Below are 24242 nucleotides of genomic sequence, written 5' to 3'. Positions count from 1 at the left end.
TATATAAAAACAAATTTATGATATTTTTAGTAAGAAATGGTTACTAAAAACAACATACATATAAATAATCATGACATTTTTCAATCTTATTTTCATTTTATTAATTGAATTATTATTATTATTTATAAAAATATTTTCGAAAATCGACCCCTTAATTATTGAATATGGGATTTGATTCGGGGCGGTCGCACCGCTCACCCTCCCATCTCAGCCGCCACTGATTGTTGTTCTATTGGCAACTAGATGATTTAAATAATTTTGGTTAGTTTTATACGATTATGTATAAATTCATACTTCATGATCCATATCTTTTACTTAAGTAGTAACTATGGTTATTTCTTAGTTATATATAAATCTATTTATTTCACTAACGCATAAAATAATCGTCAAACAAATACTAAAACAATAAAATGATTAAATGATTGTAAAAGTTTTACAATCATTTAATCATTTTATTGTTTAGATTTAAAAAATGAAAAATACATTCGTTTGAAGTGTTTCTGAGATGTTTTGCTCCAACTCACTTAACCATAAATATTAGTTATCAGTTAACCAGTCTGATAAAACATATAGGATAAAAAGGAGAAATCTACAAGATACCAGCTTAAAAGCTGCAAAAAAAAATAGTTCAAAGGTTTGTCAATCAGTTCTAGAACGTCAGTAAAAAAAATTCATCGGTAAGTCATCGGTAATTTACTAACGGATTTACGAAGGCGTTATACTGATAAGTTACTTAGAGAAAATATCCATTTAGAGTAATTACATTTTTCTACGTATTAACTGACTATATAAAAGGTTCACATATTAAATGACCACGTTTTGAAAGTTCACGTATTAAACAACATTTTTCCCAATTACTAACCTCTAATTGGTTGTGGTTAAAATTACAATAATACTTAATGCAGTTTTCCCACCAAATATTAAATGTTACCATTTCGACTAAAGAATTATCGATTTTTTTTCTAGTTTTAATCCTTCTTATTTTTGAGAAATCATGACCAAACTATCATAGTCAAGTCAACAAATTGTATCTAGATACAATGTTAAGTTTCATAGCCTTTCTAGTTCAAAACCAAATAACGATAACTAGATTGAGTCGTGTTTATTATATTTTTCGAAATTAGATCACACTTTCTCTAATAATTCTTACGACTCATTGTCAACCTCTTTGGGTCAATAACCATACTCTGAAGTTTGAAACATGTTAAGTAATCATGAGTTTTAAATTCAAAATTAACTAATGAATAGATTTTAACACATTACCATCTTATATTACTTTAAATCGTTTATGTGGATCCGTACATATGAAGTTTTGTTTTGGGATATACTAAAGAATGCCTAAAAGCTCAAAATTGTGAATGATTTTGTAGTTGTCTACACTCATGACATTAATATAAGTAAGATCAAGTACTTGCTTCATCTCAGCGCATCCTTCTTAGGGTCGACAAATTGTCGTTCTCTCCTGATGTATGGACACGAAGAATCGCCGACTGGTGGATGAATGTTTTTGACTACTACATGATCAGCTATTTAGCAAACCTTGGAGTAAGCTCCAAGCTCGGACCAACGGATCCACTTGGCATACTTCATTACCCCAAACACTCTGCAGATTATATCTTGATGTCTCCATCTCCACACACTGTTCCCTCTCCAAATGCTCAATCATTTTCATGTCCATTGAGCTCGCGGCAACTTCCTGCTTAAACCAAAACAATGAAGATCAATTCCAAGATCACAAGTGGAAACCGAGTACTACTAACTTGGTATTAAAACACCCAGTTGTGCAACTAATGAAATATTAAACTGACAAGACATAGTCATTGGGTTTAGAAAAGCATGCCGCCTTATTTTGATGCGCGAGACAACTGTTGTAATAGTCTTATCCTCTCATTAAAATGATTAGTCTACTCGATTCCAGTCCTGTCCACCCGCTAAATAGCCTACTAAAATTAATAACACGTAGCAACATATCCTCTGTTTTCTATCTATTCTCACACAGTAAGACAATCTGAGACCTGAGAGAACCATCAGTAAGTTCTGTCGGTTAATTCTTCAGGTAGGACCGTTTAATGTTCTGGAATAATAAAAGTCCAATAAACTTAAGAGATGATAAAAGAGGTTGGGGCATATACCCATATGGGGCCGCTAATGGCATTTAGGATCAACCACTTGAGGAACTTATCCTCTGATTTGGTGAGAAGTTGATCTGAAGTAACAGCAATGGTGATGTCTTGAAAGAGTACGTCAATCTGTGATCCATTGCACTTCATCACTATTCTCTTGTGAACCCGAACAATTTGGTCAAGATGGTAAGCTGTGGTGCCCCAGTTGCTGTATCTTCTAGTCCACTGTACCACATCAATGGTTTCTTCAGGTAACTCTTCGTGCAGCCTAAGAATTGTAAACGCTCTTTCCCCACTCGTCCAGCAAAGATAAGTTGATGATCCGTCATCTAAACCAGGAAAATGAAACTCATGAAAAGAGAGAGAATGGATGTCACATATTATTAACCAATTTATCAATGGACAAGTGAGTTTTCTATATGCCACTGGAAACTGAAGAAAGACTACTCAGGAGCAATAAATGAGTCTAAATTAACATCCGTTCAGTAACACCAAAAATTATGCAAACATAAACTAATAGACTCGTACACATCTTTATATGTTTTCTTCTGCCTTGTGGCATTACATTCATACACAACGCTTAACAGGAAGCTCTTAAGGGGATGTTAGTCACTTTAACGAAGACTGAATAGGACAGCAATTTTGAGAAATAGTAACAGTATAACACGATCAATCTTACTAGTTGGATATATTAACATTCTAAGGCCATTTCCAACTATAGAAGATAAAACAAAACGTCAATGTCTCTGTAAATTCGGCTAAAACTTCTCTTTCTCTCGACATGCTCTAAATTATCCCTTATTCTATGCCCTGTTAGAGATTGCCCTAGAATAGAAGATAGTGACTTACCTACCACAAATCCTGCAAGTGGTATATCAATATTGTTCCTACATTCGTTTTCTGAGGGATCATCAGATCTAGTTTGGAGAACCAGAAGATAAACTGAAAGAACCTGTTGCTTGAACAAATCAGTACACATAAATGGAAGAATTTAACAACTTTGCTAATCCACGAATATTACCTTGCAGGCAAACTTTATTTGCTGATTATCCTCGTTTCCTGAGAACGAATTACAAGCAGGACCAGCAAGAATGCAAGGTACGAATTCCTGAGGTGTAATTTTGGGCAGACACAAAGCAGCTCCGTGAGTCGGTTTCTCTAACGGCGGACTATCCAATGCCTTTCGAGAGTTTATTTTGATAAACGATGCTGATGTCAACACAAAGCTGTTTTGCTCTCTAAGAAACAATAAAGCAAGGGATTGAAGATGAGTTTGTCACTTAATGACAAGCTAATTAAGCAATAGTTGTTGTTTAAATATTATACCCCGTTCCAAGAATCCGGTAGAATGTTGCATTCGTCCCAAAGCCAAATCCAGTGAGATATGAATGCCTTCTAAGTGGACCAAATATCTTCACCTGAAACACATTCTTGAGGAGATCAGAGGTACAAGAATACAGATAGCAGAGAGAAAAGAGTATAATATGCACTCACCATTTGATGATTGACTAGAACATTAATGCAATAGCTGCTTGAAACATCAACGACAGAAGAGGTAACAGCGTCAACTGCTACTACGTCACCTCTGAAAGTAGCAAGATTTCCTTCAGGAAACAAGCTGTTGGAAGGAAGTAGTCGAGACGGCTCTGCATGCATTATTGTCTCCGACTGAGTACAGCATGATATATTATTATTGTCCTTCCCAGCTGCCAATGGCTTATTAAGCCCTTCCAAGTCGTTGAGAAATACTGAAAAGAGTCCTTTTGCATCATAAGGGAGAAGAAGCGAAACATCTGAACAAGGTTGTCGACTAGAAACATTTTGCTGTTCCACCGCAAAAGATGGTTGAGAAGACACCAGAGGATGTACATCCATAGATCCATCATGGGTGAGAACTTCGTCGAAAGAAAATTCCAGACTCCATAAACGTGTTTCTGGTCTAAAATTGATTTTATCATTGTTAGATATGCCAGACCGTCCAACACAAAAGGAATCATCAGAGCCATGCTTCATCAAATAGCAACCGCCAATCTGTAACCCCTGCCATATTAAAATGCAAAATCATCATTTAGTTTAAACTATTAGTCTTTGTGCAGCATAGATGTTTCCTGGGAATCCAATGTTAATAAGAAATTCATACTTACATAATAGTTACTGCATTCAGGTATGAATTCTAACAGCACACGCATAGCACTATGCATTTTACCACTTTTGTTCTCCGTCAAATTAGAAAGAGTTGCTGTTGCAACCAAGCAGTGACTACTAGCACATCTGATGGTCATCTGGCAAGAAATTTCATGTGGCACAGATAGAAAGCTTTGACTCTGTAGCCCATTATTAGTTTTACATCTCTTATGTGGACGTATTTCTTGGGAAGTATCATGTTCTTCAAAATTGGGAGCAGCTGCCTCTTCTTCGGTCACAGTGCAAATGAGATCCCACGGAAGGACTAAAGCCTCGATGAATACACTAGTACAGTCAGGCATTCCTGGGTGACCCTGGTACAAGATTAATAACCATAACAGTTAAGACCTTGTAGCATAAACAACAACATTGATTTCTTTAAGCAAACTAAATAAACAATAATTAGACTTGGAGATTGCTAGTTGAAAGATGAAACCATACATTTTTTAATATTGGAAATTTGTGGGTCACCCTAAATAGATGAAAAAATCCCTCTTTGAACTCATTGAAATCATGCCTCCAGTCAAAAGGATGGTGCTTGAGAAGATGTTTGCAACTTGCAGTACCAAGCGATAAAGAAAAAGGCACTGTCAAGGTGTTTTTTATGGCCAATGGAGTGGGATTAAGCACACTACTACAGCGAAAGGGATTTTTAAGAAATGGCATGTGAAGCATCGATTCAGGTATTCCTTCTATAATAAGATAGTAATCAGGAACCTACAATGAACAAAAGAGGATAAACTAAAGAGTCAATAGGACGAGTTTGGTATCCTCCACAATGCCACCGGATAAATGAAGAAAATACAGTCAGAAATAAAAATTAACCTCACATATCCTGCTCGCATTTCTATCACTTAGAAGGTCTGGAGTCAGAACATCAATACTGCTAGTTCTGTCATGCAATTGTAGTCTTCCAGAAGATGAGATCTGTAATAGAAGAATAATGTCACAGCTACATAAGGGTATGAATCTAGAAAAATATAAACCTTGTTATGTACCAAAGCTAAAGATATGTTCCAGATATCAAGTAAAGATATATACCCTATCAAGCTGACATGATGACACTGACATCTCAACAATTTAAGAAAAACATGTTTAATAAGTTATTTGATGGTACATTGTACTAATGTAAGACTTCAGATATCTTGGAGCGATATGGAGGCATAACACAGATATGGAGTGACGATATTTAAAATTCTAATGTACCTTCAATCTTCCAAGCAAGATGACACCAGTATCCTCACTTCTAAGAGTCTTCGGGTTTGTATTATTGTATCTTTTCCATGTTGACGATGAATGACTTAAGCAATCACTAGCACTAAAGTCTTTCTTAATCTGAGAAAGCAATTCATTCAGCATAACCTTGACGTGGTGGACAAAACTTGAGATGGGCATTACCTGTTTGCAGAAAAGAACGGGTGGAATTAATACCATAAGATCTAGATGAAACTCGTTCTAATCTAACCAAACAATTGACCTACCAGTTTTAGGTTGCAATCACGAGCTTCACTATTGCATCCGCATGACTCATGCATGCAGAATTCAGTAAAGATCCCACCCTGCGAATTTAAAAGTTTAATAAAAATATTCAAACTGATGAGCATTGATAATAACCTAAGAAGAGATAAAGCTGCATATTTTAATGAACTTTGAATTTTACCACTTTACCCTAGGTTGAAACATGGATGGCGGTATTCGTGACTCTGCATACATCTTTGTCAGTTCATCCTTCTGATAACACCTCACAAAAATGAAGAGGAACATAGAACTTAATGTGAGAGAAAAAAGGAATCCCCAGGATCAAAACAAAGAGTCAAACCTGCTTTCAGTTACCTGACAGGATCTTAATATTTCTTTGTCTGATGGCATTCTATTAAATTTCTCGAAGCTGATACGAACTAGTAATGTCCTGCAAAGCATTGTATTGCAGCTAAATCTGTCACGAGCCAAAAAATACAATGAAATCACTAGAGCAAAGCTAAAATCAATCAGAAAGAAAGAGTACCATAATCTTGCAGGAAATGACAAAGACTCAACGTATAGACTCAAAGAAGTCTGCCGACATGAATCTACAAGACAACTGAAGCACCAGCTGGATGAATCTTCAGACATTACAGAAAGTAACCAGGATACACTGATTTAGAGCAAAACCTTACCTCGTTTCAAAAGGTGAAAAAAACTCAACTGTGATGCTAGTCTTAAAGCATGCCCCAAGTATAAGCACTTCTCCCCAAGGAAATTTGGTATTCACAAAATGAACATTTCTGATAAAAATCTGCACTAAAATTAGTCAAAACAATCAAAGATCTCAAACTAGCAAAGATAAAAGATAGATGAACCATCTTAATACACACCAAGCCGAAGTAAGAGGGGAAATCTTACAAGGGAACCAGTACGGATACTGTGTGATCTATTGAGTATCTGATCCGTCAATAAAAGCCAGACATCTTCATCCATCTCAACAAGCTTTCCTTTCAAATACAAACCTCTAACATATCCACGGTAGGAACCACAGTTACCTCTCCTATCAACAACAGTTTTCGAAACTGTCCCTTTCTTAGATAACCAAGGTGGATGAAGAACAGAATTCTCAGTAGTCACAAACACCAACAGAGAATCACCTCTTACATAAACCAACTTCCTTTTCAACCCGGAAAGAGCAACATTTCTTCCAACTAACTTCATCACCACAGGATGCCAACTCGCAGCCTCTAAACCACAGAAGTAAACAAATACAGACCTCTCAAAAGCGTGACCGCAATCAATCGCATCCCGGCTATACACTTTACACTCACAAGCCATGACATGTACTAAGAACCCAGGAAGATTTACAGAATCACTTGAAACCCCATCCATACAAGGAACAACAGACACAGGGCTGATAGACTCTAACACACCACAAACGCTGTACCGTGACTTCCGGTCACCGTTTTGCGATGAATACAAAGAAGGAATCAATGGAAACGAACTAATTCCAGAACACCGAGATAGCAAACTACCACTATCCACAAATTTCCAGTTGATTATCTCCAAAAATCCACCAGAATGATTCATAGGAAGAAAATTCCAAGATAGAACACAAATCTTACTCCCAATCGCGCGGAATTCGAATCCAAGGATATCACAGCAGATTGTCAAATCACCGTCTGTGAATCGAAAGCAGTAGCGATTCGGACATTTTAGGGTTTCGGAAGGAAGAGCTACCGTCCCGAAGATAACCGTTGGGTAGTTCAACGGTGTGAGAAACTTACGGCTAAAGTCTGAATCGACGGCACCGGGATGTGATTTAGGGTTCGTACTGGTTGATTCGGAAGACGAGTGAGAAGCAGCGGAAGAGAATAGCGACGATGCACCGGTGACGGCTATTCCTTCGTTGACAAGGTCCTTAACCGTGAGAATTGTGGTGTTCTCCATTTATAGGAGCTCTGAGTATTTTTAGACTCGCCGTGATGGTTCGGTGGCTCTGTCGTCCATCGACTGTAATTGTAATTGTGGAGTGAATGAAAAAAAGAGGGTGAATTAGAGGGGGAACCCGAGAAGAGTGACCCGAATTTTGACCCGACCGGGTTCTTCTTAATTAGAAGCTCCAACTTCATGCCGTTTAGGTGTAGCGTTGACGAAATGGCTTACACTTTACCATTCTGTGATATTTAGCCTATGGACTATGGTTATCAAAAACTAAGGTTAGCTAACAGCAAATGAACCAAATGATGTTGCAAACAGCAGTTAGGTCATTTGCTTCATTTTGGATTTTTATCTAGTCCACCCCCTTAGCTTCAAAGATTCTCTAGTTAGCCCCTTTATAAAAAACATATGTTTATTTATTTATTTTAATTCAGAATAATAGTAAAAGACAAGTAAAACTAGAGTTTTTTACTTATTTACAACCCAACCTCTATGTTGGATCTAGATCCATAACAATTTTGGATCTTTTATTCTCAACAAAAAAAAATCTAATTTCTCATATCAAATTTTTTTCATCTTCAATTTATTTTTCTCTCAATTCAACAAAAACAAAACTTTTGATTTGTTTCTTCTTCTTCTTCTCTTTACTCTCTTCTCTCTATTCCATGTATAATCTTTCGTCTTCTTTTTGCCTTTTCATTCTTTCTATCAATCCAAAGATCCATCTTTTTTACCTTTTCATTTGTTTCTATCAATCCAAAGATCCATCTCTATTCCATATATGATGATTGATGGTGTTGTGTTTAATTAGGGTTTTATTTCTTATTAGATTTGATAGTTTGATCTCTTTTTCTCTTTGATTTTGTTTAAAAATGATGGATTTTGGATAAAATTTCGATTATAATTTGGATTTTTATGAGTACAACTAGATTTTAATCCGCGGTACACCGCGGAAACAATTTATTTTTTAAAGTTAGTATACATAAAAGTTTGCAAATTGTATCTATCTATAAATATTTTTATTTTATAGTTTACAATTGTTATTAAGTAACGTCCTGCCAAACCCGTCCCGCCAACCCGTCCCATAAAAAAAACATTTATTTTATTAATGTTAATCTTATTTATGATATGTTTATGAATTATTGTCTAAATATTTTGTAATTTTGTAATAATTAAATGCTATCAAATATCTCTGCGGTTTGACGATTATAATTAAATTGTTATAGTCATGGAGAAAAACAATATAAAAAATGATAATTTTGTAGTAAATAAATGATATTAAATATTTTGGAAGTTTTATTTCAGTAACTAATCGTGTAGTTAATGTGGAGAGATTTAGGGAAGATTGTTAAAAGTCAAATATTTAATTTGAAGATTTTTTTTCTAATTATCAAAAACAAACATTAAAATCCAGTGGCAGCCATTGTAAATAAGTTCCAACTATAACATTTATTTCACAAAATTGCTGCAAAAATGTATATATAGATTCAAATTTGAGTTAATTATCGATTTAAAATCGAAATTGTCCCTTAAAAGCCTCTTGTAATAGCTGTTATGACTTAGTTTTTAGGATTACAATTGGGATTCGAATGAATTTGAATTTTGTTCCTTAGAGATAGTTTGTGAAATGCATTAAAACAAAATATTATGAGATTGCTTTTGAATGATAAAAACTAGAAGAAAAGGGAAGAAGGAGAAAGCTAAGGAGAAAGAAATTGAGAAGGAGAATGACAACGAGAACAATAAGACTTCGTGTTTGAGTCTTTAGATAGTATTGTGTTTTTGGTTTTAGGTATAATTGTGGCTAAATTTTTAGATATAATTATGTTGGGTTTTTGGTTTAGATACAATTGTTCGGCTGTCTTTCGGTTTCTAAGATAATAGATCTAAGCGTTTAGGTACAACTGGTACGCTCATGTACAACTATGTATCTGGGTTTATGTATGAATCTAAGATTTTTTGTCAAAAAAAACTCCAAAATAAATATGAATCAACACATCAACGTATTTTGATCCAAAACAAAACACAAAAAATTATGAATGTTAGTATTTTATTTTATTAAACAACAGTGTTTTGAAAAGGAAAAAAAAAGTTTGAAAGGGAACAAAATAGTTTATTTAACTATAAAATTAAATATTTTTGATGACAAAAAATAAATAAATATTTTTATCACAAAAGAATAAAGCTAATTTTTATTATAAAATATCTACAAATATCTAAAAAATATCTATAAATATCTGAAAAATATATTGCCCATAGTTGTACAGTTGTATTCGGTTGCACATTTTTTGTCATAGTTGTACAATATCGAGAATATAATAAATCTAGTTGTTATCAACTCAAAATTAAATTTTATGGATGGAACATATGGTATTCCCCCATCAAAATACCATTACTTTGTATCAGTGTATTTATATTTATCTAATTACAAGTATTTAAATTTTTTAATTTGTTTTGTTAAAATATACAAAGTAACCATGAAAGTATAAGGTTGTTAATGTATGAATGTTAGATTTTGTGATAAGAGTTTCATTAATTTAGAAAATATGATTTTTGTCAAAAACTAATTATGTAATTTCATTACAATTGTGTATGCATTATTTAAGTTTTCTTAGTTTGGTTTTAAATTTTCATATTTTATAATATTCTGAAAACTAGCCAAGTGAATAGACCTTAGTTGTGCGGGTTGTACTTAGTTGTACCAATACAAAACATATTAATTTGTATAAATACGACAAGAAAATTAATAGTATCCATTATAAGCAACACGTATGACTGAAGTCTTTTTTATTATAACTTGAAAATGAAAGAGAAAAAGAAAACGATATGTAATTATATGTTTTTCGTAGAAGTCCATCAACATAGTTGTACCTATTGGTTTCAGTTGTCCAGCGTTTTTTGTAGGTTTAAGTGATTAATGATATAAGAAAGAGAATGCATATGATTGGTTGATTTTAATAGATTGTTTGGTAGCAAAAATTAAATAGAAAATTAAAAAGGATAAAAGAGAAGGGTAAAATTGTATTTCAAATAGGTTAGGATGGAGAGGGGGTAGTGAGAATAAGTGGGGGTTTTTCAAAAATTGATTCAACCAAAAGGGGCCAAAGAGATTAAAATCTCTTCATTTTGCACCGTCGTTACGTATCAAGTAAATAGCTAAATATTATTTCTCACTTTTTTTCGTGCCGCCTCTCAAAACCATAGTTAGCTAGAAGCAAATGAAGCATTTGAAACCTCATGGTGAAGGATTTTTTGGCATTCGTTAAGCTATTATTGAATTCAATAATTACTGTTGGTGGATATCTCTAAGAAGTTCATTGAGGCCTCTCAAACCATCTACATCAGATTTTCTATAAAGTTTTTTCAAGATGCCATGTCAACACACTTATGTATTTTATTTGCGTTAAAACAATTTTCTATAGACACCAATCAGAATCTCTATAACGATAAATTTAATTACTTAATTAATGATAATTAATGGACAATTAGAAAACGATTACAATGACCAACACTTACACATTTCAAATTCTCCTCGATACGGTATGCTTCTCCAATATATTTATCAATTGCTGACGATCAGAGTTACGTTCATTCTCTTTCGTGTCACATGAACTAGAAGAGAAGATCAATTCCCGACGATCAAAAATTCACGATTCATCACTCTTTCAGGTCACATGAAGTGGACGAGAAGATGCAATGGGGGTCCGATTCTCGAGTTCTACCTCAAGTAATGGGAGTCCAATTCTCTAGTTTTGGTTTTACTTAACGTTGCATGAAATAGATGGTTGATTTATTCGAGGATTTATCTATTAGTGGTTGTAGTTTAATTTACGGGATAAGGCGTCTTTTCTGATTTGGCTATATTTTTAGTAAAAATTTATCCGTTATTGATTGTTCACATTACTGCAAAGATCGTACCTGAAGATATATCTGTTCTTGATACGAAGTATTTATTAGTATAACGTTAAGTAAAACCAAAACTAGAGAATTGGACTCCCATTGGACCTGTCCATTGATTATGTTCCAACTCTCTTCTATATTCGTTTGTGTAATATGTATACAATTTCTTTTTAATGAAACGTTCTTTCATTTACCAAAATTTTGAAAATATCATCTTCAATATCCTTATTTAAGGGAGATATTGGTCTTGCTATCGGAAAGCAGCATACTAAGTGGCAACTACAAGTTTGTCGATCACCATCTTAGCAATTTTTAGCTACTGTTGCTCAGGTTTGTAACATATATATACACATATAACCTGCTTTGTGCTTAATTACTGGTTTTTAAGGATTACAAATTATTTTGTGACATACAACATTTGGTGACTTATTCTCAATATATAGACTTTCATGACATACACATCTATACTAATCCCACTAATTACCGTATGGATCATGTAAGCATCTAGGGATATTTTTGTAGTTGAAAAATCATATTAAGTTTCTCGATATATATTGCCCAATGATTTTTTTGGTTTCATTTACTTTTCTTATATGTTTTTGTTTTTGATATTTTTACCCTCCCATATGCTAGACTAAGTGTTCCCAAATCTTAAATCACCTTATAAGACAAAATAATTAAAGAAAAGAGGTTATTAAACAAGGTTATTGAGTGAATGTGATGGTCAATGATCTAATAATACATGTGAAAGAGGTTATAGATATCAGTTTATGTTCTAAGTATACTCATCATTTGAATGTTGTTATAGAATAATCGTCTTCTTGACAAGCAACTAACTCGGACAAGTATAATGAGATGAGTAATATAAAAGAAATAAAGCTTATGGTAGAATAGATATGTAATTAAAGAATAAGATGGTGAAATTAGTTAGAAGAAAGAATGTTGTTTAAAGAGACGCGAAAATTGATTGTACCTAGGATTGAAATAGTAGGTGATGACTGATGATGAAGGGTACAAAGAATCATCAAAGGAAAAAAAACATTGTTAGGGTTACAAAGATGCAAAATGTAGTTAAACTGTACATTCAAGCTGAATTAAAGCTATAGTTACCAAGATTTTTTAATTTTATGTTAAATGGACGAGACAATTACCTTCCAATTCCAATCGACATAATATACAATACAAACACAAAAGCAAATAGGACACGCTGAATGTTAGCATTATGAGCTTATTATTATTTTAAAATTTTAAACTACGAGTAGAGACATCAGAAAAATGAATTACGGTGAAGGATATCGATGAAAAAATACTCATTTTTGATTCAAAACATAAAGGTTGTAAAATGTAAATGACTATGGTAAAGAGAATAGATAGGTAAATTAAACAATTAATAGTACTCTCTGTTTCTAATTAAGTGTAGTTTAAAGGTTTTTTAGTTTTCCCCGTAAGTGTTGTTTTCACTTTTGTATGCAAATATTAAATGTATTTAATAGTTTTTAACCAATTATATTTTACATCATATTTTTTTTTGGTTGGATTAGTTGTAATTAATGATATATTTATAGGAAAGAGATAAATTAAATGAAATTTATATATTTTCTTAATTTGTGTGCAAAAACCTTAAATTACAAATATTCAGAAAGAGAGAGAGTACCAAATAATTTTTTAAAAAATTTCTACATAGAAATGATATTATCAGAAAGATTTTTTTTTTCAAAATTTTGGTCTTCGACTCGAAGTAATCTTTTTTCTACCTTATTTATCTTTTTGGGAATTTAATGAAAAAAAACCTCAACTTTGGCCAGATCCATTTTTAAACCCTAAACTATGTTTTTAGTAAAACAAACTCTGAACTAAAACCTGTTAATAAACTTAACCCCACAGTATTAAATATTAATGGGATATTAATTTCCAAAAAAAACAACAACGAGACATTTGTATTTAGCGCAAAAACCACATGATGTTCTTTAAAACTGTTTTGAATTTATTACAAAAAAAACGTTTAGTGTTCTAAATGATTTTGAATTGCTTAATTAGTTTGGATTTTAGAAGCTGAAAGAAAGACACAACAACTTAAAATAATCCAAAGAGTCATGCTTAAATAAATCCAACCAACATAACTATCGAAGCTGTTGCAACACAACAATATTTGTCACAAAAAAAAACAATCGTTTCAGAGGGACAAGATATTTTAAAGTAAAGACTTGTCAAGCATTCACTTTGAAGAGAAGATTGTATTGGTTGAGTGATAGGGTTCTCTTCATCCATTGTTTTCTGTTTTTTCTTTGGTCGTCCTTGAGGTTTCTTGGGTGGTTTTGGCACTGCTTTACGCTTGCATGAACGTTTGTTGTGTCCGACTTGTTGACAGTTGCTGCAAGTCTAAATATGCAAAGATTAAATTAAATAATTTGAAAAGGAAGATCTTATGAAACATAATTCATTGTTCTCTATTTTACCATAATTATATCAATGTTAAGTTTATTAACATGTTTAAGTTTATTACTGTGGGGTTAAGTTTATTAACAGGTTTTAGTTCAGCGTTTGTTTTACTAAAAACATAGTTCAGGGTTTAAAAATGGATCTGACCAAAGTTGAGGTTTTTTTTCATTAAATTCCCTATCTTTTTTTGGTTCTCTTATATCTCGCCAGCCTCACTCATCTATCACCATAGACAGCCACACCAATGGCCATCGATAAGCCAATACAAATTGGTGTGACGGGATGCGCCGAAATCGCTAGGAAGGTCTCCCGTGCCATCCATCTCGCTCCCAATGCCTAAACTTTAAACTGGAAATCAAACCTCGAATTCTTATTATTTTCTAAATCATAAAACCTACACTTTTAATCAAAATCAAAAATATTAATTTAAGCTCTAAAAGCCAAATGTTAAAACTCTAAAACTCTAAACCATAAAAGTTATGGCATTTCTTCAGTTTTAAAACAATTAGCCTAATGTTTTTTTCCTTAGTTTTTCTAAAAATAGATTGAATATTATAACTTCTTGATATATAAGAAAAAAAGTTATTTAAAAATGAGTAAATTTGGAAAAATGACCTATTTTTGGGTTTTCATTTGAAAAATACCTTATTATTTTTTCTTTTTTTAAACAATTAATTTTCAATATATAAAATACTAAAACAGCTTCAGTAAAATTAGGGAATAACAAAAAAAAAAACTTAAAACAAAAAAAAATCATAAATACAAATTTGATGTAACTAATAATTTTAAAGATAATTATTATCTTAAATAGTTTTAAACAAAATGTTGTCCAAAAAGTAAAATTAAACTTTATCAACTGATAGACTTTTATAGAAATATTTGTAAATATTGTTTCATAAAATTTTAATATAAAAAATAAATAAAATGATAGACTTTATATGAATTCAAATTTAATTTTTATCTTAAATATTTTAAACAAATTTTCGTCCAAAAAAATAAGCAAATAAGTTTTATTAGGTGATAGACTTTAGAATATTTTTCCGTATTATTTTGTTAAATTTTATAATATCTAAAACAAATAACTTTTTATCTCAAAAAATAGTTGAAAACATAATTAAGAATTCGAATTTATTTTACTTGAATTTTGTTTTTCTAAATTTCGAATTTTATTTTAATTTATTAATAAAACAACGTTTATAATCTGGATAAATTTATCATCTTATATATTAAGAATTACAATTTTTATTTAAAATAGAAAAAGATGTATTTTCCAAATGAAAACTCAAAAACAGGTAGTTTTCAAAATCTCCCATTAACAATTTATCTCGTCTTGTTGTAACAACTTCACCTATTTCATTCGTTCTTTATCAACAACACTCTCTCTCTTCTCTATCAACACTTTCTTTCATCTCTCGCCGGAAAAACCCATAACCACAACAATGGCCACCGAAACCCAAATCCGAATCGGAGTAATGGGTTGCGCCGATATCGCTCGAAAAGTCTCTCGAGCAATCCACCTCGCTCCCAACGCCACAATCTCCGGCGTAGCAAGCCGGTCTTTAGAAAAAGCCAAAGCCTTTGCCACCGCCAATAACTACCCAGAATCAACCAAAATCCACGGCTCTTACGAATCTCTTCTCGAAGATCCAGAGATCGATGCGCTCTATGTTCCTCTCCCCACTAGTCTCCACGTTGAGTGGGCTATTAAAGCAGCTGAGAAAGGGAAACATATCCTTTTGGAGAAGCCTGTTGCTATGAACGTAACTGAGTTTGATAAGATTGTTGATGCTTGTGAAGCTAATGGTGTTCAGATTATGGATGGTACTATGTGGGTTCATAATCCTAGAACTGCTTTGCTTAAAGAGTTTCTTTCTGATTCTGAACGTTTTGGTCAGCTTAAAACTGTAAGTTTTCATGAAAGTTTATGGCTTTTTGAAATGTTTTGAGTTGGAATTGGATTTGACGTTTTGGGTTTCTCTGAAGTTAAAAGCTTTAGTTCTCAGATTAGCTTTATAGAGTAGATGTTTTTTGGGTTTCTTTAAAGTTAGTAGCTTTGGTTCTCAGTGTATAGGTTTGATCAAGTTTCTGGCTTGTGTAGTTTCTCTCAATTTTTGGTTTATAGTATCTTGAATTCTTGATGATTAGATAGTTCATAGTGTTCTTGAAAGGCTTGATGTTTGAATCTGTAGGTACAGATTTTTTTTCATTTGAATAGATTGGAGTTTGTTTTGGGTTTCTTTAAATTTAGTAGCTTTGGTTCTCAGTGAATTGGAATTGGATTTGTGGTTCTTCAAAGTTAAAAGCTTTGGTTAATGGTTCTCAGATTAGCTTTATAGAGTAGATGTTCTCAGTCTATATGTTTGGTCTGGCTTGTGTATGTTTGATAGTGAACAACATAAAATAGTTTAGTTTCTTAAAGATTAGATAGTGTCAAGAGATGTTTCTTGAAAGTCTTAATTTCTACTTGATGTTTGAATCTGTAGGTACAGAGTTGTTTCTCATTTGCTGGAGATGAAGATTTTCTTAAAAACGATATCCGTGTGAAACCTGGTCTTGACGGGCTTGGTGCGCTAGGAGATGCGGGGTGGTACGCGATCAGAGCAACTCTTTTAGCTAATAACTTTGAGCTTCCGAAAACTGTGACTGCTTTCCCCGGTGCTGTGTTGAATGAAGCAGGAGTGATACTTTCCTGTGGAGCATCTTTGAGTTGGGAAGATGGACGAACTGCAACTATATATTGTTCATTCTTGGCTAACTTAACAATGGAGATAACTGCCATTGGAACGAAAGGCACACTCCGTGTACACGACTTCATTATCCCGTATAAGGAGACTGAGGCGTCGTTTACCACGAGCACTAAAGCTTGGTTCAATGACCTTGTGACTGCGTGGGTTAGTCCCCCGAGTGAGCATACGGTTAAGACAGAGCTTCCACAAGAGGCATGTATGGTGAGAGAGTTTGCTCGATTGGTTGGAGAAATCAAGAACAATGGTGCAAAGCCTGATGGGTACTGGCCTAGTATTAGCCGAAAGACGCAGCTAGTGGTTGATGCTGTTAAAGAGTCTGTTGATAAAAACTATCAACAGATTAGTCTCTCTGGTCGTTGAAGGAAAGGACTCAGACTATAAATGTTGTCGTGTGTTCTCTCCTCTCTCGCTCTCTATGTTCAAACTTCGATCAACCGTTTAAGTGTTTGTTACCACTTACCAATATGTTCTGTCTTCTGCTGTGTCCGCCTGTATGTATGTTAATTGTTTTAGACTCCAATTACTAGCCTTCAATTACTAAGTAAGTCAATACTAAAAGTTACAGTTTATAAAAATCGTATGTTTTGGTATCAAAATCAACGATGGAAAAAACGACCATACTCAACTCCCATTTAAGCCATCATTTAAGCCATAAGCAATTCCAAAGTCTACCTTTATTCTTTTGCTATTAATGGTACAAATCTTTTATTCAATCGGTTCTAGTTCTTTATACGTTGCTCGACGATTAGTGTACTCAGATAATAGCATTTATAATAGGAATGAGCTATATCCAATTCTCTTTATCTTATTATTCAAATATCTAATATTGAACTTATCAAGGGGAACCACTATGGACAATCCCCATATTGTTGCCATAGTCAAAAGCCACACAGTGGCGGAGCCAGAACAATGACTCACTGGGGTCAAAAAAAATTTAAACGAAACGATAAACTTTACTATAAACATAACAATGTCATCACAAATAAAATTTTTAAAGATGAACTCTACGTTCACTCATATCTTGGAATCGTTTTATCACCGATTCGTTTGTAACAGTGTCAAGTACTTGCTTTTCAATAAAACAAACAAGACAATCACTTAAGAACACATCACCGATACGGTTACGCAATGTAGTCAACACATCATCGCGGAAAAACATCTTTCGACGGTTGCCGTTGCAACAGGAAGAATCAAAGATAGCTTTAGAAGACGATATACCAAAGGATGTGAAAGATGCTTTCTTGTCTCTACCATCACACGAGCAAGATCACCAAAACACTTTAAATCTGTAAACCTTTCATCGTTTTTCACATTATCAAGGTAGATCTCAAGTTGATGATCAAGAGATCTACGCTCCACAAAACTAAATTCATCTGGATAAAACTCGGTCAATCTCACGAGCATGGACTTATCAAACTGACAAAAAGAATCTATCGGACTCAAAGATGACATGCAAATAAGTAGTTCAGAATTCACCTCATCAAAGCGGTCATTAAACTCTTGAAGTTGCATATCTAAGACAGTGTAGAAACAATCCACCTTATAGTGATGCAAGTTGGTTATACCGGATTTTTTCCTTGGTCTTCTAGAATCAACAAATTCTTCCTCCATTTTAAGCATTGCAGTGTTATTTTTCTCGCTAAAAGAACTAACTTCAGCCATAAAAGCATCCCATCCATCGTCTCTAACCTTTTGCAACTGACATTTAGTAGTTTTCACCAATGAAATAACATTTAAGATATCTTGATCTTTTCTTTGCAAAGCCTTTGATAAGCTATCAGTGAGTCCCATAACAAGCAACATCAACTCCAGATAGAAAACAAAATCAAAGGTGTGAAAATACTTGAGAATACCATATGCTTGTTGTCTTTTGGTGGTGTCGGTGCCTTCATCCTGGATATACTCGAGAACTATAACTATAGATGAAAACAACTCCTCAAGACGCAACAAAGTCTTATAATGTGAACCCCAACGAGTATTTCCAGGTCTTTGAAGGGAAAGTTCTTGGTTCAACCTAGTTCCTGTCTTAATTTCACCATTGCTAATCTTTTCTTCCACTTTTTGCCGATGGATTTCCCGGATCTTATCTTTTCTTGTGCAAGAAGCTCCAACAACATTTAGTAAAACAGAAATCATATCAAAAAACTCTCCAACTTCAACATGTTTTTTTGCAACTGCCATGACAACCAACTTAGTTGATGAGCGAAGCAATGCACATAGTATGCAGAGCTACTTTCTTTCAAAATCAATGATCTCAGTCCATTGAACTCTCCTTTCATGTTGCTAGCTCCATCATATCCCTGTCCTCTCAGCTTTTTCAAACTCAATCCATATTTAGCAAACAAAGAATCAATAGCACTTTTCAGAGATAAAGAAGATGTCTCTTTCACATGAATAACACCAATAAATCTTTCTTTAACTACCCCATACTTATCAACGAAGCGAAAAACTACTGTCATTTGCTCTTTATTTGAAGCATCAGCCGATTCATCTACAAGCAAGCCAAAGACATCATTATCCATCTCTTCAATAATAGATCTAGTTACCTCTTCTGAAAAGCAATGGACAATATCTTTTTGAATTGGTGGAGATGTCATCTGGTTATTTTTAGGAGCATTTTTCAACACAACTTTCTTTACAACTTCATTCTGACCAGCTGTATACTTCAAAAGCTCTAAAAAATTACCCTTATTTGTTGACTCTTCTGATTCATCATGACCACGAAATGATAATCCTTGATGTAACAAGTGTCGAGAAACATCAATGGAAGCATTCAACCGGATTCAATAATCATTCTTCACAACATCGGTTTGCTTATGGAGAGCATACTTGATGGACTGACCTTGTCTCATCAAATCCTCACATTTTCTTTTGGCATTATTATGAAAACTATTCACATCCAATCCCACATGTTGGTCCAACCTATCAGCCTTATTCCAACTACAAAAACCAGTTGATAGAAAGCTATCACTCCCTCCTTGATTTCCAGCTTGATCTCTGAATAAGTAACAATACAAGCAAAAAGCTTTTTCTTTCTCCACACTATACTCCAACCAATCACCATACAAATCAAACCATTTTGGATTAAAACGGCGTAACACCTTTCCAATTACTATTTGTTTAAACTTATGACCACGAGGTTGACAAGGTCCCCTAATCAAATATTCACGTCGTACCTCATCTCTTTGATTAAGATGATAACTTAGAATGCTTTTTCTCTTTGCGGGATCACTTGGCAATTTATTAAAATTAATATCAGGTGGTGGCGGAGATTTTCTTTTCATAAACCGATACATTATTTTTGTTGTTGCCTTGCCTACATACAAAAATAAGAAACAATATAAAAATCATGAGTTGAAACTTAAATCAAACATAAAAATTGTTTTCTCCGTGGCCTTATCATGATTCATGACAACTTTAATTTTTGTCATTAGTAAAAATTACTGTGAGATTAAATTAGAAACTAAAACAAATTACATCAAAAATTAAGAAGAAAAGAGTATATTGACGACTAACGTTACAAAGAAAACTCATGAAATAATGACGAATTGAGTTTTCAATGACAGAATAACAACACCAAAAACTAAATTAATCACAAACGAATTTTGCTTAAGTGATCAAATTGAAATTGGTTGATAGTAAATTAAACTTTATATAAAAAAATATATATATATATAAAAGAGTTTACCTTGAAATCTATAGTCTCGAGCCTTAATCTGATTTTCAAAGATGTGATGATTGTATGAAAAAAAACAAAAGAGGAAGAAGCTCAACTGTTTTAGGCTACCACGATACATGTTCAATTATTTAGGTTTTTACTTTCTTAATTTTGACAGATTTTTATTGGACCTAACATTAGTATAATTCAATAAAATTATTGAGCTTTTGTATTTATAATTCACAAAATTATATTGGACTTTGTTTTACTTGTACCTCAACAAATCATTCATAGGGGACAATACTTTTGTTTGACTGGGGTCAATAAATATTTTTTAATAAAAATTCAATTATTTTTTAAAAGTTCACTGGGATCATTTGACCCCTATAATTCTTCATTGGCTCCGTCCCTCCCACACCTCGTAACTTTAGTGAGGACATCTCTAACCTTACTCTATTTGTAAAAGCTCTAAAAACATTTTCAACTCTACTCTATACTCGACTTTAAAATAGAGGAGTAAATCTAACTTTTTTACACTTTAGAATTTCACTTTTTATTTATACTTTACTCCTTTAAATTTAATTTTTATTTAATACATATTATTATTTTACGAACAACAACTACAACACAAAATACAATCGTTTAAAAGTTGGTTTTTTCTTTTCCACAAAAGACACTTTCTCAATATTAAATGAGATTATTTTGCATGGTATGTAACGTATGTCGAATTAGAATCGACGTATTTATTCTATTGATCTAATAGTATGGGTACTACGATGAATGTGTATGATATATAGAAAACTAGAAGTATGTAATGTAACGTTCATCGGATTAACCGAAAACATATATTATTATTACGAAAATGGAAAAGTAGTTTTATAAAATTAACAAGCAAACAAAGTACTAAATTTGAAAGGAATAATAAAACTATAACATAAATTAATAATTTAATATTTTGGTAAACTGTTTGTAAATCTGCCAAAATAGTTAAAATATTGTCTAAATGAAGTAGATGGAAAAGGAGTTTCTTGATCATGATTTTGTTGTTGGACACGTCGTTTTTGTAAAATCAAAGCTTGTTCAGTCTTAAAATATGTCCGAACATTTGGTTTTTAAAAAAATTCAAATCACAAAATAAATTTTTGTTTTCTTTCTTTACCTCATTCAATTAACACTGAAAAATAGGATAACAATTAACACTGAAAAATGAATTTCCTCAAATCCATGATTGAATAGCACCCCCTTTTAGTTAACTATAGAAAAATGAATTTCAGTAAGAAAAATGACTTGGAGACAGGTTTTTTATATTTATTTATTGTTTTGCTGAAAATCCTTTATACGGTTACAATTAATGGTTTTAGTTTAGATTAAAATAACTAATGGAATGTAAACCAAATGGAACTTTGACTATCAAAACTAGGCTTAGGTGTACCGGTATTTGAATTGGGTTCGGATCGAGTTTTTCGGGTTTGGATATTCAGATTTAGAAATCTAAGATCCGTTCAGGTATTTTAAGATTTCGGATTTGGGTCGGGTTTGAATCGGATTTTTTGGGTTGAGATTTGGGTTTACTCGGAGTATCCAAAATTCAAAATTTTGTATCAAAATAAATTCAAATTACTTGAAAATACACAAAAAATTCTTAAACGAGTATTTTTTATCCGAATCTATCGAAAAGTAGGTAAAATATCTAAAACTATACAAAATATCCTAAAATCCTAATATTTTAGACACTTAAGTTGATGTAAAAATGATTCTTACTAATAAATTATTTCTATGTATATATATATATATTTCGAATATGTTCGGATATTTGATCGGGTTCAGGTTCGGATGGGTTCGGGTTCGGGTTTTGAAGTTTAAGATCTGTTTGAGTATTTTAAAATTTTAGGTTTAGATTCGGATCAGGTTTTTTCGGGTTGAGTTCGGTTTGGTTCTTCGGGTTCGGGTATTTTACCCAGGCTAATCAAAGCAATCCCCAAAACTAAATGATCACACCTCCTTTGTAATGTATGGTAAGAGTTATTGTTTGCCGACTTGCCGTATATGCAAGATCAAAGAGATCGTTGGTGTAGATCGTACAAGTATGTGAGATGGGGGTTCTAGTGTTTTCATAAGATCATTAAAATGTTTTGGTCTCAAAATTTGTATAAATTTCATATTTCGGCTTGCACGTATATCCTACCAATCCAGTCCAACATCAATCAACAAACCAAACATTCATACATAGATTTACACTTTCTTCACAATGTAACAGTTCAAAGTTCTTCTTCATTCATGTTCCTTCATCAATGCAATAAGTTGACATTGCCACTACTCTATTCAACCGAGATTAACCGCAATTTAACAGTAAAACCATTCCCCAAAACGCATAATCCGCAAACATACTATTCGAATTCGTTTTCGAATTCACTAAATTTAACAATTACAAAGATAATAAACTCAGAATCATTATTATATCATCAGTACTGTATATTATATGATTGATTAATAGAGAAAGAAGATGAGGAGAAAAAAAATTAAACTTGCACAAAAAAAAAAGATTCTCAAATTTTTCTCTTATACAATTTTTCCCAAATCTCAAGTAGCTAATTGAATCTCACCAAGTTCAAGCTGAGAAGCAATATCTTCAAGCTGTTTCTTCACACTCATATCAATAAGCTTCGAACCGGATTCACCATACCGAATCGTAAAACCAGCCACAAGACTCGCATCAATAACCGTCTTAACCCGAACATTCTTAGCTCCGGTTAACTTCTGAACCTGTTTCGCAATCTGAGCTAATTGCGGCGCTTCCAATTTCACCACCGACCTAACCTCCGCCAATTGTGTATCCGTTAGCTTATTGTAAACCAACTCAAACTCCTTAACGATCTCCGTCACGATATTGATCCGATTCGCGTCGACGAGGACGTTGAGGAAGTTAGATGTGTGAGATTGAAGAGACGACGATTTCACTATGTCGTCGATGACTTGACGTTTCTTCTCGACGGTGATTGTTGGATTCGCGAAGAAGTTTAGTACTTGTGGATCTGAGAAGACTTGTTCGAGCTTCTCGATGTCTGTGACTGTTAATTCCATTGTGTCGTTTCTTTTCGCGACGTCTGCTAATGCCATCGCGTAGCTTGATGCTGCGGTGGCTGACATTCTTGCTCCGGCGGCGTTTCCACCGTTGTTGATTCGGATTGGGAAGGTTTTTCGGAGTGGGAGAGATCTGGCGATTTGGAAGGAGGATGGTGGGAGTTTGGATTGAAGAGAGAATAGAGTTTGTTGAAGAGACGCCATTGTTGTTGTTGAGAGAGTTTGAGAGAAAGAGAGATTTGTGGTTTCTCGAAGACGATAGAGGAGAGGAAGAAGAAGAAGAAGGTAAGGTTTTTTGGGGGAGATGAGAATGGACGGTGGAGATTTTGGATTGTGGTTAGATGGACGGTGGAGATTAGAAGGTTTATCTTGTGTGGAGTTTTCAGAAGGATTAGGCTGTGGTTTGAGAAGGAGTGAGGAATCGACACGTGGAGTTGTTTGATTGGTGTGATATCTGTGTTCCTTATTGAGTTTAAAGGATTTCATTCTTGTTATCCTAATTTTTATGTCACAAATTTATATTAGTTATATCCATAACATAAAGGATTTGATCCTTGTTCCTTTTATGTGTTCTGCTAAAATAGAGTTTTGCTAAACTAAAATCTTCTATAATAAAAGGATCAATAATGAGATATTATTTCTTACAATATTTTATGTGAACATTTTTTTTTTCTTAAACCTCTTCAAATTATACCTCTTATTAGT

At 33.3% G+C, this 24242-nt stretch overlaps 5 protein-coding genes across 8 annotated transcripts; 2 read left to right on the top strand and 3 right to left on the bottom strand.

Annotated features, from left to right (window-relative positions):
- Positions 1-1235: 1235 nt before the first annotated feature.
- On the bottom strand, positions 1236-7841 carry CTC1 (conserved telomere maintenance component 1). 4 transcript variants are annotated; one of them, NM_117036.5, is made up of 16 exons: positions 6690-7778; positions 6464-6582; positions 6313-6387; positions 6141-6216; positions 5976-6038; positions 5789-5866; positions 5514-5705; positions 5133-5234; positions 4749-5024; positions 4268-4621; positions 3618-4163; positions 3450-3541; positions 3145-3361; positions 2973-3081; positions 2133-2452; positions 1236-1696 (listed from the first exon to the last, which is right to left on the bottom strand). In NM_117036.5, exons 1-16 carry the CDS (start codon positions 7719-7721, stop codon positions 1523-1525), a joined length of 3825 nt encoding a protein of 1274 aa, NP_192706.5. In that variant the 5' UTR covers positions 7722-7778; the 3' UTR covers positions 1236-1522. The 4 variants fall into 4 exon arrangements, with proteins under 4 accessions (NP_192706.5, NP_001329551.1, NP_001329552.1 ...); NM_001340629.1 differs by having other exon boundaries at positions 1250-1696; positions 2973-3075; positions 6690-7841; NM_001340628.1 differs by having other exon boundaries at positions 1250-1696; positions 2133-3075; positions 6690-7841.
- Positions 7842-15363: 7522 nt separating this feature from the next.
- On the top strand, positions 15364-17428 carry AT4G09670 (Oxidoreductase family protein). Its single transcript, NM_117035.4, has 2 exons — positions 15364-15955; positions 16535-17428. The coding sequence occupies exons 1-2, from the start codon at positions 15491-15493 to the stop codon at positions 17156-17158; spliced, it is 1089 nt and encodes a 362-aa protein (NP_192705.1). The 5' UTR covers positions 15364-15490; the 3' UTR covers positions 17159-17428.
- Positions 17429-17932: 504 nt separating this feature from the next.
- AT4G09660 (zinc finger MYM-type-like protein) lies at positions 17933-20094 on the bottom strand (the record flags this gene model as incomplete). Its single annotated transcript, NM_117034.1, has 3 exons — positions 17933-18972; positions 19032-19532; positions 19641-20094. 3 exons carry the CDS (start codon positions 20092-20094, stop codon positions 17933-17935), a joined length of 1995 nt encoding a protein of 664 aa, NP_192704.1.
- Positions 20095-22675: 2581 nt separating this feature from the next.
- Positions 22676-23826, bottom strand: ATPD (F-type H+-transporting ATPase subunit delta). The gene has a single exon (NM_117033.3). It carries the CDS (start codon positions 23739-23741, stop codon positions 23037-23039), a length of 705 nt encoding a protein of 234 aa, NP_192703.1. The 5' UTR covers positions 23742-23826; the 3' UTR covers positions 22676-23036.
- Positions 23827-23841: 15 nt separating this feature from the next.
- Positions 23842-23979, top strand: AT4G09649 (uncharacterized protein; the record flags this gene model as incomplete). The annotated part of the gene is made up of 1 exon (NM_001125487.1): positions 23842-23979. The coding sequence occupies one exon, from the start codon at positions 23842-23844 to the stop codon at positions 23977-23979; it is 138 nt and encodes a 45-aa protein (NP_001118959.1).
- Between the last annotated feature and the right edge of the window lie 263 nt (positions 23980-24242).

This window comes from Arabidopsis thaliana, chromosome 4, assembly GCF_000001735.4.
Source record: "Arabidopsis thaliana chromosome 4, partial sequence".
Classification (NCBI taxonomy): Eukaryota; Viridiplantae; Streptophyta; class Magnoliopsida; order Brassicales; family Brassicaceae; genus Arabidopsis; species Arabidopsis thaliana.
The sequence above is the reverse complement of the archived record's forward strand: the minus strand, read 5'-3'. Positions and strand labels throughout refer to the sequence as shown.